The 18,760-nt window shown below is 40.0% G+C and overlaps 1 protein-coding gene across 10 annotated transcripts in view; it reads right to left on the bottom strand.

Annotated features, from left to right (window-relative positions):
- LOC137378861 (PH domain leucine-rich repeat-containing protein phosphatase 2-like) overlaps positions 1 to 18,760 on the bottom strand; it is a 228,918-nt gene that overhangs the window by 36,541 nt on the left and 173,617 nt on the right. For all 10 annotated transcript variants that reach the window (XM_068049311.1, XM_068049312.1, XM_068049313.1 and 7 more), the window contains 3 exons: positions 18,566 to 18,626; positions 18,286 to 18,381; positions 12,672 to 12,827 (listed from right to left, as the gene is read on the bottom strand). In XM_068049311.1, coding sequence (XP_067905412.1) covers positions 12,672 to 12,827; positions 18,286 to 18,381; positions 18,566 to 18,626 — 313 coding nt within the window. The remainder of the gene's footprint in view (positions 1 to 12,671; positions 12,828 to 18,285; positions 18,382 to 18,565; positions 18,627 to 18,760) is intronic.

Here is an 18,760-nt window from a genome sequence, read left to right as displayed (position 1 = left end):
TTAGTGGGTGAAGGGCTAATCAAGCGGATTGATTTGTCCCAGATGATGTCAAACATCTTGAGTGTTGTTGCAGCTGCACCCATTCAGGCCATCAAATTTATGTTTCATGCCTTGCAGATGATGTAAAGGCTTTGAGGAGTCAGGAGGTGAGCCACTAGCTGTAGAATATCCAGCTTCTGACCTGCTATGGTAGCCACTGCATTTACTTGTCTTGTCCAGTTGAGCTTCAGATCAATGGTGTCCTCAAGTTGTTAATGATGGGGACCTCAGCAATTGTAGTGCCATTGAATGTTAAACTTTCTCTTACTGGAGATAGTCAGTGCCCATGACTTCTGTGGCATGCATGTTACTTGCCACTTCTCAACCCAAACCTGTTCAGGCATGCTTCATTATAAGAAATTGCGAAGCATGCTAAACACTGTGCAATGCTGCAGGGATGGCCATTGATGAAGGTAAAGTTAGCTGGGCTTGAGACACTGCCCTGAGGAACTCCTGCAGCAATGCCCTGGAGCTGAGATGATTGGCCTCCAACAATTACAACCATTTTACTTTGTGCGTGATACGACTCCAACCAGTGGAGAGTTTTCCCCCGATCCCATTATTTCAGTTATATTAGGGCTCCTTGGTGCTACACACAACTGATGTGAAGGACGTCACTTGTGTGCCTCTGGAATTCATTTTGCGTCCATATTTGTTCATTTCAAATGAGATTAAAAACCATAAGAACATACCCCATTATATTTGGTCAGCTTGCACCAATTTATCACAAATATCAGTGAAAGCTTGTTACCACAATTAAAAAGTATTTAACTTAACATGGTTTTGAGGGTGGGGGATAAGTGATCATTAAAATAGTATGAGTAGCATAGATTTCTTACAATCAAACTGTTGAAAAAAAAAAGGGAATGTGCATTAGAGTGATTTACAAATCAAGTTTTAATGAGAGCAGCATAGATATATCTAAATGCGAGATTATGGCATTTCCATTAGCATTCAGTAAAACAAAAATTGGTGTTATGGCCCATCAAATTGTATGGCTCAATATTATTGTTCAGAAAATCAAAGGATGTTGCTGCATGATGACACACACACCATCAAAATAAATGGCTGAACACATTAAGAAATCATTCTATGCATCAAATCTTGCAGTTGATGTTGTGACATTAAACTTCTAAAGATTCACCTTATGACTTCTACTTAATGTTTTCCGTGTCTGGGAGAAAACTATAGAATGTGCATAAAATAGTGACATTTTTGTTTATGGTGAAATTTATTTACATATGGTTATCTTATTGGTCTTGGCAGGCAATGCATCTCCTGTGGTTAAGAAGGCAGACAGGTAACCTGCTTGTAGTAAGCCGAGAGGAGGAGTGAGAATGAGCCTACAATGCCCTGGTCACAATTTCCCTCTACTCCTAAATGAAAAATTCTGCAAGTTAAGTTCTTTGAACGTTATTGGGAGCCACTGGAGGCAGTTTCAGGTGTGAATTAGTAGTGATACAATACTCTCTATGTTTCTATTTGTGTGAGCAGTACAGGCCCCTACTTCAGCTCATCTACAGCTGAAACCCTCATCCATGCCTTTGTTACCTCTTGACTTAACTTTACCTTAAAACCTACCGCTTTGACCAAGCTCAGAACTTGTAACACTGTTCTCTCAGGTCCAATTCTAATACTGTCTTCAAAGCTGCTGACATAGGTGGTGCTGTTGTTGTCTGGCACGCCGACCTCTACCTTGCAGAGGCCAAACGCCAACACTGACACCTCCTCCTACCTTCCTGCTCATCCCCTGGATTCGAGAATTTCATTGACTTTGCTTCCAATTTCCACCGTTTTCTTGCCTTCAAATGGTCTATTCCTGGCTCTTCTCTTCCCTTCCTTGAGTTCTCTATCTCCATTTCTGGGTATTGTAATCAGTTTTAAGGTTCCTCCCCCTTACTAGTACAGGATTGGATGTGACAAAAGGTCAGTTGTGAATCACTTAATTGAGACAAAGTCAGAACAAGTTTATTAAGTTTTACTCAATAAACTCGGGCAGCGATTTACAGTCTAACGTGGGCTATACACTTCCCGTATTAGTTCAGGATGGAAGAGTACACGTCTTTTTCTTGCAGCGTTTGGTCTACAGTCTTCAGACTTCTCTCTCTCTTGACTTCTTGTTTCTTATCTTTTCTGCCAAACAGACTCGATCGGGAGGGTCTCTTTTATCCTGGCTCTTATCCAATTAACCCCTCCTTAGAGCCCATTCATGCCCATCCCTAGGTGATTCACCAGAGCAGGATGACATGTAGCCTATTACAACTTCATCATCTCAGTATCCCATTTTCTCAACCTGTTACATTTAGTTGCTTATCTGCAGCAGCCTCAGAACATCCTGTGTTCTCAGCTTACACATGCAGTTTAAAGTCTCTGCAAGGACTTTTGTCTGACACACATGGTTTGAGGCATTACTTCCCTGAATTCCTCTACCTTGACATTACTTTATATTATGTCTTACCTCAACATTTTATCCTAATTAACGAAGAAATTTTTTAAGGCACCCTTAATTTCCTACAGGATTGGCTATCAACAAAAATTCACTCTTAGCCCACTGACTCCCACAGCTCCCTAACTACACTTGACCCCTATAAATCATGACCTGTCACTTCCTTGTAAACATCTGTCCCCAAGTCCAAAACAACCCCTCCTGAGTAATTATTTTCAGATGCTTTCCAGTAACTGTTTACAATCCAGACCTCTCAGTGACCCTTGTAAAAAAAAAAATCCATGGACTCCTTTTCTGTTTTAAAACACAAATCTACAAAATTTAACAAAAAATGGAAGCACTTGTAACACCTCCACCCTTGGTGGAATGAAATTCCATTTTTAAATGCGTTTCATTACAAAATGTGGAAAAAATAAATGAAAAAATTTTAAAACACATTCCCACACTCATGCTCATTCATTCTTTACCTGTAGCTAATACAATTCTGCTTTGTACCATCTTTGCGTTCAGATAACTCAAAGCAAAGTTTGATTCTAGATAAAGCATCTGCAATTACATTATTTTTGCCCGCAATGTGGATAATCTTTAAGTGATAAAGTTGCAATAGTAAACTCCATCGGAATAGTCTGGCATTCTGGTTTTTAAATTTTCCCACGAAGCTTATTACCAAATAGGCCAACTGTAATTTTCTAAACAGAGCTGCCAGTTGTTCCAAGTGGTCCTTCTAAGTATCACTGTATACCAGCACATCATCAAGGAAAACGACATAGTTAGGAACACTGGCTACCACTTGGTTCATTAGTCTCTGAAAGATGCTGGGGCATTTTTTTTTTAAGCCCAAATGGAACCACTTGGCATTGGAAAATACTGTCTGGTGTGACATAGGCAGATATTTCTTTAGCTTGGAATGTTAAAGGAACTTAGCAGTATCCCTTGAAAAAAATCTATTTTTGTAAGAAACGTGGCAATGCCCCCACTCTCAATACAGTCTTCCAAGCAAGGAATTGGGTAGGAATCTGCCTTTGTTACTGCATTAACCTTTCTGTAGTCCATGCAGAGTTTAGCTGAACCGTCAGGCTTAGGTACTAATATTACTGGGGAATTGCAGCTGCTTTGATGGGTTCAATTAGGTGGTTTTCCAACATGTATTGGATTTCCGCTTTTACCTGGGCCTGTTTCTCTGGACTTAAGGATACTGTTTTATAGGAAAGGAGTCCCCTACATCCACATCATGTGTGGCTAAGGTTGTACATCCTGGCTTATCCCCACAGACTCTTTCATCCTCACAGGCTGTGAGTCGCCTTGTTTAGTCTTCTCGCTGTTCTGCATCTAAATATGAAAGCATAGTGTCCAATCGCCCCAACAATTCAGTATTAGCTAACTGAATAATAGGAGATTCGATTTAAGAATGGTCCAGGCCTCCTTCTGCCTCATCCTTACTATCCCTTTCATCCTTCACTGTCCCTACTACCTGACATACCTGTGCTTGCTTATCTTCCTCCTGGCGATAATATTGTTTCAACATATTGATATGAGACAGCCAATGCTTTTCCTGGTGATCTGGGGTGTCAATCAAATAATTTACTTCATCAAGTCTCTTGACCACTTTATATGGACCACTGAACTGTGCTTTCTGCGGTTCTCCCTGTAAAGGCAGTAATACTAACACCTCATCCCCTGGTTGAAATGTTCGGGTCTGCCCATTTCTTCATAGTTATTTGGGAAGCCACTTTGCAAGCTCTCGTGAATCGTTCCTGGAACACGGATACATAATCTAGCACAGAAGATTCATCCCTCTGTTCTAAAAATCTTTCTTTAATTAGTTTTTAAGAGGACCTCTTACCTCATGTCCATAAACTAATTCAAAAGGATTACAACTGGTAGATTCATTAGGTGAATCCCTAGTCGCAAACAAAAGAAATTCTAACCCTTTAACCCAATCATGGGGATATTCATGACAGTATGCCCTGATCATTGTTTTGAGTGTCTGATGGTACCTTTCTAAAGCTCCTTGTGTCTGTGGGTGGTATGCTGAAGACTTTAACTGTGTTATACCCAGATTACCCATAACTTCCTGAAAATTTTTAAGACATAAAATTGGAACCTTGATTCGACTGAATCTCAATCAGTAATCCATATCTAGTGAAGAATTGGGTTAACTTCTCTACCACTACCTTAGCAGTAATTGGTTCTCAAAGGAATGGCCTCTGGGCACTGAGTAGCCTTATCCACGATAGCGAGTATATATCGGTGTCCCGCTTTTGTTTTAAGCAAACGTTCTACACAGTCTACCAACACCTGACTAAATGATTCCCCAAAAACTTTATGGGGATTAGAGGTGCTGGTTGTATTACAGGTTGTGGTTTTCCCACAATCTGGTATGTTTTACAAAACTGCACCACGTTCTTGGAAAGACCTGGCCAGTGAACATGTCGATTTATATGTGATTTGGTCTTCTGGATCGCCACATGTCCCGCTGTAGGAATTTCATGGGCTATCCTGAATAGTTCCCGGTGTTACTTGGACGGTACCACAATCTGATGAACTACCATCCATTCTATGTCCGCAGCACTGTGAGGAGGTCTCCACTTCCTCATCAGAATCCCATCTTTAATATAGTAGCCTTCTGGAACTCCCTTTGCTTCAGCTTCAGTTAGAGATGATTGTGCCACTTTATTTAACTCTGGATCGGCTTGGTGAGCCTTGATCAGAGAAGACTGATTAAACATTTCCTTCGGATTATCCAAATCCCCAAAGAAAGTTTCAGATATTCGGCTACCTGACTGCAGTGCAAATTTTACTTCCGACAATGGAACTTGTTTAGTCATTGCTCAGGTCACTACACATGAAGAAAAAATTCCTGGAACCTTTTCCTGAAACTGTTCTGTCTCTTTAACGTCACTTGGTTTTTCCATGACTACCGGAGAAGTTACTACCTTTGCTCTGGCCAAATCATTCCCCAGGAGTAGGTCAACTCCATTTACTAGAAAACTATGGACAACTCCCACAGTTCCAGACATTAGGGCACACTCTAGGTGCACCCGATACAAAGGTACAGGTATGTACTGCCCGCCAACAACATTCACTGAAACCTTGGCATTCAGTGCACTCTCTGGTGGAAATGTTATGCCTTTCCCCAGCGAGAGAGTTTGGATGGCTCCTGTATCCCTAAGTATAACTATACGTTTGCCTGCCTCACTTGAGTTGAGGGATAAGGAGTTACTTTTCCTTTTGACAAGAATTCCCTATAACTCTCGGGTATTTTATTCACAACACCTGCACTCACAGTGGTTTTTGTATTTAGCCTTACAGCTGCAGTCAGAGCTACAGCCTGATCTGTCGTACTCTTGGTCAGGGTCCCTTTCTCTACATTGACTTTGTATACTCCAATAAGTCCCATGGGTTTACTCCACAACTTCCAGCATTCTGCACAAAGGAGTCCCAGCTTATGACAATGGTAACACTTAGGCTTGCAGACTTCACTTCTATCCTCAGAATCTTCCTTTCTGGCCTGAGGAGAAGATCCCGGGGCATGCCCAGCTGTCCCTTCTTGTCCTCGGCTACTTGCCTTCCTTTCACTCTCCTACCTTCTATCCTTCTCAGGTTTGTGGGGGTGACGGCAAAGGGTTTGGGCTTATAAATAAGCTTGTAATCATCAGCAATTTCTGCTGCCTGTCTGGCCATTGAAACCTTCTGGTTCTCTACATGGGTTCTTACTAACGGAGGGAATGAATTTTTAAATTCTTCCAGAAGAAGTAGTTCCCTAAGGTTCTCATATGTGGCTTCTACCTTTAGTGCCCGCATCCAACGATCAAAATTAATTTGCTTTACCCTCTCAAATTCTATACAAGTCTGCCCAGACAGTCTCCATAGGCTCCGAAATTTCTACCAGTAAGCTTCAGGGACTAACTCATACGCAGCGAGAATAGCCTTTTTTTTTCATTTCAATCTGCAGAAGCCTCCTCAGAAAGCATAAACTACATGAGCTCTGCCCATCAACCTGTTTTGCATAAGCAGTGTCCAGATTTCCTTCGGCCACTTCATCTGTTTGGCTATCTTTTCAAAAGAAAAAAAATGTCCCTTTCCTCAACTTAGGGAGGGCTTGCACAAATTTAAACAGCTCTCACTGGGTCCTGGGCTGGAGTCAGATCTTTCTTCACCAGAACTTTCACTGCAGTCAAGACTACCCCTGTGTCTTAGTTCCATCTTTTTAACTTCAAATTCCTTTCCTTCTCTTTCTCTTTGAAATGCTCTTTTTCCCTTTCCTCTTCTTCAAATGCAAGCTTCTTTGTTGTCAACTCTCTTTCAAGCTCAAGTTTTTTCATTTCCAATTGCAATTTAATCCTAGCTAATTCAACTGCATTACCCTCTGGTTTTCCTTCTTCCAATTTCAAATGGTGTGCTATTACTTCAATTATGCCTGCTTTCTTAGCTCCTGGTTTTAACTCTAACACCAACAGTTTCTTAAATCACTCAGGGATATATCCTCCTTCCCCAGAAAAGTTACAGCAACTGTTAAAGACATTCCAGTAGAGTAAACGTTAATCTACTGCACAAGAAACCTGTTCTTTTGCTTTACCTCTTTTCAACTATTATTACCCCACTTGCAATTGTACGTAGTTGGGCTATCCCGCAAAGAGCACCCAATTATATGTTACGACCGAGGCGGGAGGAGTGCACTGTTTATTCTTGTTCCACTTCTCCACAGTCACAACATATATTTAAATTTTTTCCCACTTACTGATACGGTCAATCATAGACTCTATCTTTATCCCAGAATAAAACACACCAACCAGGTTTCTTTAATAAACAACAAAATTATCAGTTTATTATAAAACAAGTCTTAACGAGTAATGAAGTAAAGCATAAACTCACGATTCGAAATATAAAAGTTCCCTTTTTTCCTTAGCCCCTCACACAATAACACACAAACAGTTAAACAAAAAAAAAAAAATTTACTCTTTAGAGCTCTAGTACAAAAAAAAACAAAAACTGTTGGCCAAAATACTTGCCAATTCTTGAAGAAAAAGAGAGATATGAAAAGATGTCAGAAGTCCTTTTTTGTTTGGCATCCCAAATACGAAGAAACGGCTGTCACTGGGATCTATCTAGAACAGTTTTTGTCAGGCGATGTTGAAGATCAGTTTGGGCAGGCTTTCCAGGGAAAATGCAGTAACAGGAGTTTCAGGCTTGCTTCTCAGCTTCTCAAGAGATGGAAAACTTGCAGGTTTATTCATTGAGATGGAAGAGACTAAGCTGGGTATTGCTCCCTTGGCAAGTTTTCTCCAACTGTCTTTTCAAACCATTGTCCATATCCCAACTCACTGCCCAAAGCGAAACCAAAAACAATGTCACACGAGTCAAGCCACCTGACCCCTATAAATCTTGACCTGTCACTTCTTTGTAAACATCTTTCCCCAAGTATAAAACAACCCCTTATGGGTAATTATTTTAAGACAGGTGCCTTCCAGTAACGGTTTACAATCCAGGCCTCTCAGTGACCCATGTTAGACAAAAAATCCATGGACTCCTTTTCAGTTTTAAAACACAAATCTACAAAGTTTAACAAAAAAATGGAAGCACTCATATCATCTAATCTCTCCTGCCCTCCATCCTATCACCGACTTTCCCTTTTGTTCTTTATCACACCCTCCCCGCTTGACTATTCCAATACACTTGTGGCTGGTCTCCCACATTTTACGCTCCACAAACTTGAGATCATCCAAAACTCTGCTTCCCGTGTCCCAATTTACATCAAGTCCTGTTCACCCATCACCCTTATGCTCACTGATCTACACTGGCTCCTGGTTAAGCAATGTCTCAATTTTAAAATTTGTATCCTTGTTTTCAAATTTGTCCATGGCCTTCCCCCTTCCTACCACTGCAATTTCCTCCAGTCGCACATCTAATTCTGGCCTCTCGAGCATCCCTGATTTTAATATTTCCACCATTGGTGGCCATGCATTCAGTGACAAGGCCTAAAGCTCTGGAATGCCCTCTCCATCTCTCTTTCCTCCTTTAAGTTGATCCTTAAAACCTAACTGTTTGATCAAGTTTTCTGTCACCTTCCCTAATATCTCCTTATCTGGCTCGGTGTTAAATGTTGCTTTATAATGCTTTTATGAAGCTGTTTTATAACACTAAAGATGCTATATAAAATACAAGTTTTTATTGTTGAAAATCTGTCAGAGTTTTTGTTCCTTATCATAATTCAGCTACCCAGTTGGAAGTACGCCTTTGTAGATTTGACACAAGAGCATGATTGGTTTCTGATGTGATGCCCCTGTATTCAAACGGTACTCCAGTTCTCACAGTCAAGTCTCACATATGAATAACAGCTGCATCACCAAGGTACCCGAGGGCATTCAGTACCCATAGAAAGAACTATTACATAGCATGCTGCCAATGCCGTCAAGGATGGGAGTGGGGAAGTGAAAAAACAGAAATACTAATACTGGTAAATGTAAAATGATCAGTATTATAAAAAAATTATACATATATATTGAAAAGTCTTACATATACATCACACCACCCCTTTTAAAGGTGTCACACCTGAAAGTGTCACCTCAAGAAGGCAAAATTAATTTTTGACTGAAATGGCAACCTATATTTTAAGTGATCAAATATTTGATTAACTAAACATGAACCAAAGGCAGTTGAATAAAGTCAGTAAATACTAATTAGGATTGAGAAAGCTGCAGAAAATATATATTTTTACTGCTACCAATCCCAAAGACGCAAGTAGCAGGAAGTGACAATGAAATTGCGACAAAATTTTTCTAAGGGTGGCTACAGACACCATGTTGATTTTTTCCTAGCTGAAAATATTCAGGTACAAATAGGGGAGGTGGTGGCATAGTGGTAATGTCACTGGGCTAGTAGTACAGAGGTCCAGGCTAGTGCTCTGGGGACATGGATTCGAATCCCACCATGGCAGATGGTGAAATTTGAATTCAAGTAATAAATCTGGAATTAAAAAGCTAGTCTAATGGTGACCATGGAACCATTGTCGATTGCTGTAAAAACCCATCTGGTTCAAATGTCCTTTAGGGAAGGAAATCTGCCATCTTTACCTAGTCTGGCCTACATGTGACTCCAGATTTTAAATGCTCTATGAGATGGCATAGTTAGTTCAAGGGCAATTAGGGATGGTCAATAAATGTTGGCCTAACCAGTGACGTCCATATCTCATGAATGAATTAAAAAAAATATGTAGCTAACATTTAAGAAAATAAAAAAACGAACAATTTTGAATAAAATAAAACAGCTGCAGGCTGTTGAAAAATATTCTCAGAAAGCCGCACCCATGTGTCACAAGCCAGATTTGGAGAACGTGGCTGGAGACAGAATCACTGGGTTGGGTTTTACTGCAATGGCCCTGTTTCCTGTCAAATGAAGTATGCTTCCTTCTGAATTTGATGAACACTGTTGGCAAAACTATGTATTTACAGTGTGCGTCTTTGTCCAGCACAGGCCAGGTAACAATATTATGTATAAAAGTATCAAGACAAAATAAACCATGAACGCTTGGGCATTACTTAATTATAAATAACTATAAAGCGAGAGTTGTTTCTTTCTGTTTGACAGACAGATTTTTTTCCAGACCTTCATTTATTCTCTTCACCCACTCTCAGGAATATGGCTTGGTTTTTGCGCTGAATGAGGGGACCCTGATTTAGGGTTAGGAATTTCTGGGGCCCCAAATTAAACAGACTACCATTTTGTCTCCAACTCGTACACTACTTCACTGTACGAAAAAAGTATGTAGCCATAAAGTCCTGATGCAATTCTGGTGAAAATTAATTAGAGGATGGGGAGGAAGGGGATATGAGAAAAAAAGAACTTGGGTCAGGATAGGCCGTACTTACTTAAGGTGTTGTTTTGCCAGTCATTTGCCTGCTGAGTACTTGCTCATGCAGCCTAAGTACTTCTTGGTCACTTGTTTATCCAGCTCATCAGTACACTCCCTAACCCACTGAGCCATTGTAGTTTCTCACCCAACTCTCAGGTGGTCAAGTGTTTTGCAATTACCACCTTGACAACGAAGAGGAGGGGATGAAAGACTGAACAGGATGAGAAGTAACAAGGCAACAAAGGGTAGGAATCAGGGATTGAATGGGAATAACAAATACACACACAAATACTGCATCTACACACAAGTCATAAAGTGGATGTTTACTATGGTGCAGATACAAAACAGTCAACAGAATTTTTAAAAAAGCCAGTCACTGACCTAGAGCCTAAAGTTTTTAAGCAGTTACAACTAATCTCTGTTTGAGTTCGACAGTTTCTAAGTAGCTAGAGCCTATTTACAGCAATGACTTTAAAAGGCATGAGTCAGCTATGCTCCAGACCAAAATGTGCCCAATTGAAATGCCATATGAGATCTACTGGTTATATGGACTATCAATTCGGTGAAAGACGCCCTTTGGTCTGCCCAAAACTTGTTGGTCTTCCAGCGCAAAGAGTTGTCCACGACCGAATGTTGCAGAGTGGCACATTCCAAGGTCCAGGACTACGTGCTGAGGGACGCACTAAAGCTTGGGGCAGCCGCAGCAAAGGTTCAATGGGGAAAGACCACAGTGTAAGGTCCCCCCACCAAGATGAACTGAGGGGCTGGATCCATGGGAAACCCCTCGAACTGTATCGGGAAAATGTTGTCTCCTATAAAATGTAAAAATGTATCTGGCACGACAAATGTGAAATGGAAGGGTTGTAAGGCAACTCATGATTGTATTGAAGGAAACTGATCTCCCTTGCAATGTATGTATTTTTTGGTGCTGCTTGAAACTGTTTGGTGATGTATTTTTTTTTTTAACAGATTTTTATGAGTAAAGTATATTTTGGAAATAAAAAAAAGAATTTAAAGTTAAACAACTGTAGAAAATTGAGCTATCGGTTCATTTTTCTATTATATATGTACAACACAAAAGTTACTGTTCTTTTAATATTCAGTACAATCTCATTTTCATTATTCATGCATTTCCTGGCAGCACATATTATACAAGTCAAAAAATTGAAATCGTATAAAGAAAGGTTAAATAGTGAAAAAATTATCAGTCATTTTGTGAGACAATATTAAACCCAAGAATATATTTACACAGAAGACCAGAAGCATAGAAAGGGAAGCTGAGTTTGAATTTATTTTACTAAAGTCAGGATTACATTTAGAAATACAAGGATAGAAATGATGGTGGTAGTAGTGCAACCCTGTAGAGCCCTAATACACTGCACCAGAGTATGACAGGACATGGGCTCAAGACTGCAATCCTCACATAGCATGCACTTCTGACCTCAGCGAAAACATTATTGCCACCTATGACTTCCTGAAGTGAGGTAGTGAAGGACTGCGTTATGATCCAGGGAACTAAATCAGCCAATAAATCATCAGCTTAAAAAAAGACATGGAAGGAGGTGGAAAAAAATTCTCTTCCCATTTCTCACAAACTGCATTTTTATGTTGTTTTGCATCACTCTATGGTGCACGCATGATGCAAGTCAAAAGTTTTTTTTTACCATTATGAACAAACCATTAGTTTGCATCATATCCTGAAGCAGTTTTTAAAACAAACATCCCAAAGTTTTATGGTTGATAATAGTTTCTCAAAGGTGTTTAAATGTACAATTATTGTTTGCACTACGCTAAACCTTATCAATTACTTTGAATAAACTTACTGTAGTAGTCACTTCGCTTTGCATTTGAGTATGAATGTTAGTTTGTGATTTATGTTTTCTAGATTTGAGAAACAAAGTCATCCAATGAATAAGCTGTTTGACATTACTGTATTCATACAACCAGTGTGCCAATATTGTGAGTGACATACCAGTTTGTCTAAAATTTATATTGCTAGCTCTGGAAAAACTATCAACCAAATAATAGTACAAGGTAGATATAGTATCCATTTCCGTGATTTAAAAAAATCCTTTCCAAACCACCAAAGAATACGCTGTACTTGAACAAAGGAAATAAACAAGGTCCCAAAATTTATACTTGTATACACTTCTTTCAAATTCTTCTTTACAACAGCAAAATCAGTTCGATAGTGTTAAATAATTTGGAATATTAGATAGACATTATAGTACTGTTTAATACAGTACTCAACTGTCTTCACTGTTTCTTATCTTCAGCCACAAATCCCTCTACAGCACAATCGCTTAACATAATTTCATAACATGTTTTACTTACTTCAAAGCCTTCAGGAAAAGACATTCTGGAAGCTCATTTAGTTGATTATGTTGTACATCGAAAATCTCCAGAGGTGTGTGTTCCAGGTGACTGGGGAGAGTCTGAAGATGGTTATGTCCAACTAATAGCTTCTGTAGGCTCAAGCTGCACAGTAATCTGAGGTAAGCAATAGACAAAATTATTTTTCAGACATTATGTACAAGATATTGTTCACGAGACAGTCTTACCAATCCCGTTTTCTCTCCACCTACCCTGAAGGATTCATGTGGTGATATGGTTACACACCTGTACCCTGTCCAAAGGGACATTATTCATATTGTTACGACCGACCGTTCCTGTCAAAGCCCCCAATCAAAATATGCGATTCTGATTGTGGTGGGAGAAACGCAATGATAATTCAAACCTGTCACTCCACAGATCGCTTAACATATCATTTAAAACTTTCCAAATTAAAGAAAGACCCAGCCAAATTGTACCATCTATTAACCCCAGAATGAGGCTAACCAAACCAGGTGTCTTTAAATCAACAAATTAACTGTTTAATTAGAAGAACTAAATTCCTAAACACTGAAGATATAAACATTTAAAATAGAAAAAATTAGAGTCCTTGCAAATTTACAGTCCAATGTTGCTTGAAGTCCTCACAGAACGTTGCTTTCCTTCTCTAACGAATTTCAACAATTAACGATTTGCAAACACTTTCAACAGAATCAATCTGACTTTAGAGTTTTTTGAGGGATAAAAGATTGTCACAATCTAACTTCCCTCCCTTCAGTTTAAATTACCAGAGATCTCTGTTTTGGCTTGATGTTTTAGAATTTTGAGAGATAATAATTAAACAGATTAAAATCCTATTCCTTCAGCTTGAATGGCCGAGAGCTCTTTTTCCAGGCACTGACACCACAGCTGTGTCCTCTGTGTCTGTTAGAAAAACTGTCTTCAACTAAAAGCCAGCTCAAAACTGAACTGTAACAAATGTATCGCATGAGACTTACTCCCAGTGGTTGTATCTATGGTAATGAGAATGCACCCTTTGCATTGCAGACTCCAAATGGCTGTTTCTAAGGCAACGAAAATGCACCTTCCTATAACTCCTGAGGCTTGCTGGTTCTTAAAGCAATACTGATCCCTTGCAAGCCTTAAAGGCAAACGCATATTCCCAAAAAAAAAACTCCAGGACCATGACAATATGAGAGCTCAAATAATAAGCAGGTGTGTTGGCATGCTATTAACCATTGGGGAAGTATCATGAGTATTATCTTGCTCTGATCTTATGTCTAGCAGAGATGGTCACTGACCAGTAAACAGGAGCATAAACCTTGGGTGATTTCTCTTTTCCTTAACCCAAGCGCACTGAGGCCAATTATAGTAACCCAATGTCTCAGCTGAGATCAGCTAATTCAACAGAGACTGGGAATTGTGCTGCATGCTTTATGGTCTACATGGCTAAGTAGCACACTCAGCAGTCCATTCATAAGCAAAAGCATCAGGTTAACCAAGCTAAAAATGACATTTTAAAGTTTCAGTGACGAATCACCAAGAACAAAATTTGGTTCTGTGCAATCGGTAAAATAAAAAAATGAAGTCTTAATTGCAAAGTGAAAATAACACAGATTCACTGACTGCTTTGCTAACAACTAGAGTTATACATTAGTTACTTGGAGAATAGCAAAAAAATTCTCCAGGATCCAGTCACCACCTCGCCACAATGTGCTCTCAAAATAAACTTCACAACATAACTCACACATACATAATTCATTATTTCACACCCAACAAATCCAAAATATACCCATAAACCTTTTTCATTACACCTTCCAATCATTCCAGTGTTTCCCAACCCCATACAAAATCAGAAGCCTTAACCCTTAGTACACTCTCTCCCACTGGAAGATGGCACCACACACCTTGGTATTCCAGGGCAAGGTCCAACCCTGGACTGAGGTGAAGAATTAATGCACTTGTGCAGCAGTGCAAAAGCATACATAAGCAAATAACTTTATCACTTTCTATTTTCAGTTGTCAGTTTCAGCTGCTCTGTAAGCCAAATTTAAAGGAATTCAAGAATATTCTTTCAGTTGAGGTTTTAAGAACTTAAGAAATAGAGTCATAGAGAGATAGAGCACTGAAACAAGCCCTTCAGCCCACCAAGTGTGTGGCGACTAACAACCACCCATTTATACTGATCCTACATGAATCCCATATTCCCTACCACATCCCCACCATTCTCCTACCACCTACCTACACTAGAGGAGCAGTAGGCCATACAGCTACTTGAGCCTGCTCAGTCATTGCATAAGATCATGGCTGAACTTCTACATCAACTTCACTTTCCCACCTTATTCCTATCTCTCGATTCCCTTAGTGCCCAAAAATCTACTGACCTCAGTCTTGAATATGCTCATCGACTGTGCATCCATAACATAAGAAAATGGCTGTTCTGATCGTGGCCTCAGTTCTACTTTCCTGCCTGCCCCCCTTAACCCGTTACTCACTTGTAGATCAAAAATCTGTCGAGCTCAGCCTTGAATATATTCAATGACCCAGCTTCCACTGTTTGGATTAATGGCCCTCTGATAGAAGAATTTCCTCCTCATTACTGTCTTAAATGGGAGACCTCTATTTCTGAAACTATATCCCCAATTCTAGATTCCCCGAGGGAAAACATCCTCTCAGCATCTATCCTGTCAAGCCCCCTCAAAATCTTACATGTTTCAATAAGATCACCCCTTATTCTTCTAAATTACGGAGTACAGGCCCAACTTTTCCTCATAGGACAACCCCTTCATCCCAGGAATTAACCTAGTGAACCTTCTCGCAACTGCCTCCAATGCAAGTATATGCCTCCTTAAATAAGACCACAAAAACTGTACACAGTACTCTAGGTGTGGTCGCACCAACATCCTGTACAGTTCTGGCAAGACCTCCCTACTTCTATACTCCACCCCCCCTTGCAATAAAGGTTCACATTTCAGTTTCAGTGCTGTATCTCTAATCTAAAAAATTTGCCTTCCTAATTACTTGCTGTACCTGCATGCTAGCTTTTTGTGATTCATGTACGAGGACACCCAGATCCCTCTGTACTGCACCATTCTGCAGTCTCTCTCCATTTAAATGATATTTTGCTTTTCTGTTCTTCCTACCAAACTGGATAACTTCACATTTTCCCACATTATACTCCATCTGCCAAATTTTTTGTCCACTCTCTTAACCTATCTATATCCTTTTGCAAACTCTGTGTCCTCCTCACAACTTGCTTTCCCACCTATCTTTGTAAATTTGGCTACAATACACTCTGTCCCATCATCCGAGTCATTAATATAGACTGTAAATAGTTGAGGCCCCAGCACTGATCCCTGTGGCACTCCACTGGTTACAGTTTGTCGACCTGAAAATGATGCATTATCCCGACTCTCTGCTGTTAGTTCCCCAATCCTTTATCCATGCTAATACATTACCCCCAACACCATGAGCTCTTATCTTGTGTAGTAACCTTTTTATGTGACACCTAATCGAATGCCTTTTGGAAATCCAAATACACAACACCTACTAATTCCTCTTTATCCACCCTGCTTGTTACATCCTCAAAGAACTCCAATAAATTTATCACTGCATAGTGATATGGGCAGTAAGATTGCCTTGTCCTTTCTCTTAAACTTTCTAAATTTTCCCTCAGCTGAATCCTCCCCACAACTATTTAGTTTAAAGCCCTCTCTACAGCCTCAGTTAATCGATTCACCAGAACACTGGTCCCAGCTTGGTTCAAGTGAAGCCCGTCTGAATGGAACAGCTCCCTCTTTCCCTAGTACTGCTGCAAGAGCCCCAGGAATTGAAACTCATTTCTCCCACACCAATCTTTGAGCCACACATTCAACTCTCTGATCTTATTTACCCTTGCCAATTTTCTCGTGGCTCAGGTAGTAATCCAGAGATTATCACCTTTGTGGTTCTGCTTTTTAATTTTGTCATGAGCTGCTCATATTCCCTTAGCAGAACCTCTCTCTTAGTCCTACCTATGTCGTTGGTACCTACGTGGACCACGACAACTGGATCCTTCCCCTCCCACTCCAAGTTCTTCTCCAGCCCCAAGGTGATGTCCTTAACCCTGGCACCAAGCAGGCAACACAGCCTTGGGGATTCATGCTCTCAGTTGCATAGAACAGTATCTATTCCCCTAACTATATTGGCCCCTACTACAACTACATTTTTTTTTTACTCCTCCAATCTGAATAGCCCCTGCACCATGGTGCTATGCTCATGCTGCCTGCAGTCTCTGCTCTCGTTCACAGCCCTCTAGAGATTTCCAAAGGTGTCAGCCTTGGCTCAGTGATAACACTCTCGCCTCTAAGTCAGAAGATCGTGGTTTGAAGCCCCACACCAGACTTGAACATGGAATTTTGGCTCGAAGGTTAGTGCAGCACTCACTCAGTATTGCACTGTGATCTCATCTACCAAGTAAGACTTTAAACTGAAATCCCTTCTTTCCACCCGGGGAAGCATAAGGGATCCCATGGCAATATTCAATCAAGAGCTGCACAGTTCTAGCCAATATTTATCCAGTCATTTATTTCATTGATATTTGTGGAACCTTGCTGAGTACAAGTTGGTTGCCTTGATTTCTACATTACAAAAGTAAATTGGGTATTGAGCACTTTAGGACACCTTGAGATCGTGAAAGGTGCCACATAAATGCTAGTTGGCCGTCTTCTGATTTACCACATTCTCCCACCTGCACATAGAGGAAAAAAAGAGGGACAGCAGCAGAGACCAAAGAGAAGAGAGAGAGAAAAGGAGGTTATAATAGATGCAGGAAGAGCATAACAAAGAAACAGCAAGAGCAGCAGAGAAATTATGAGGAAGGCTGAAAGAGAAAAGGAGAGGACATTAACCACAAACAGCTCTCCCAGAGCCCCCAAACCTCTTGACACAGCCTGCGTAGCAGGAACCTCCAGGACAGGCAGATATTCATCACCATAATAATAATTTACTTTAGTACCTGGTCATATTGAAATTTCTCCAAGAACGTCATTAAATGGATTATCTTTGAAGGGCAGGAACTTATTATGCAAAATTAAAAATCATTCTGCACCAAATATTGTCATTGTAATAATGAGATGAATAATCCAATTATCACTAATTTAGTGGCATTGGTTGAGGAAGGAATTTTTGGCAGGATACCATGAAAGTCTTTCTCTTAAGAATTGAGAGAGATTTTAATGGGTAGACGGAACCGTGGTTAAATGCTTCAATCAAAGGACAGCATCTCCAATGATGCAGAACTCGCCATTCGTGCATTTGTCAGCCTAGATTACGAGCAATATGCATTATGATCAGTTCCTACAATAGTCTGAAATAAAGGTTTCATTGTTATCAACAGAGCTAAACTAATGCAGTGCTCCTCCACTAGCAGCATCAGTGAGACCAGTGGGATCTCAGCTTTTCAGGACCAAAGCCTGCCCCCAAACATGTTGTCTCCATGTTTGCTTCAACTAATAGATGAAGTCCTTAAGATAACTATGCAATCTTGAGGGAAAAAGTAGCAACAGCAGCTTAGTACAAATAATAAAAGTTCTGTGCCTTAAACTGCACATTATCACGAGATCTAGTCCTTTCCCACCTCCTAGGTAATTCCGTCATCAGGTTATGACTAACATCCAGCAGCTCAAGTTTCTTGGCATCACACACCCAGTCAGGTACAGATTCCAGTCTGTTCCTATTGAGGTAAAATAAAATAATTTGATCATAATACAATAAACTGCTGATATTTATTTGAAAATCATATTTTGCAGAAGCATAAATATCGAATACACATGTCTGTGACTGTTTCAAATTTACTGGTGCAGTATATGACTTAAGTATATTACTGTATATGTACATTGAGATAAAAATCCACCTACCTTGAAAGATCAAGGTGAACCAGTTGACCAGGAAGTGGATAGATGCTCAGTGTTGTCAACTCTAAACAGATACCCAAATTAAGTTATTAAAACGGGTTATTTTAAATAGAAATTCCAGTCAACCTCAATGAGAATACAAGCTGGGTAAAAATACATCACTCATTGCCTAATGCACCACGGCAGTTCATTGGAAAA

Source organism: Heterodontus francisci, chromosome 17 (assembly GCF_036365525.1).
Source record: "Heterodontus francisci isolate sHetFra1 chromosome 17, sHetFra1.hap1, whole genome shotgun sequence".
Lineage (NCBI taxonomy): Eukaryota > Metazoa > Chordata > Chondrichthyes > Heterodontiformes > Heterodontidae > Heterodontus > Heterodontus francisci.
This window is presented reverse-complemented; position numbering and strand designations above follow the sequence as displayed.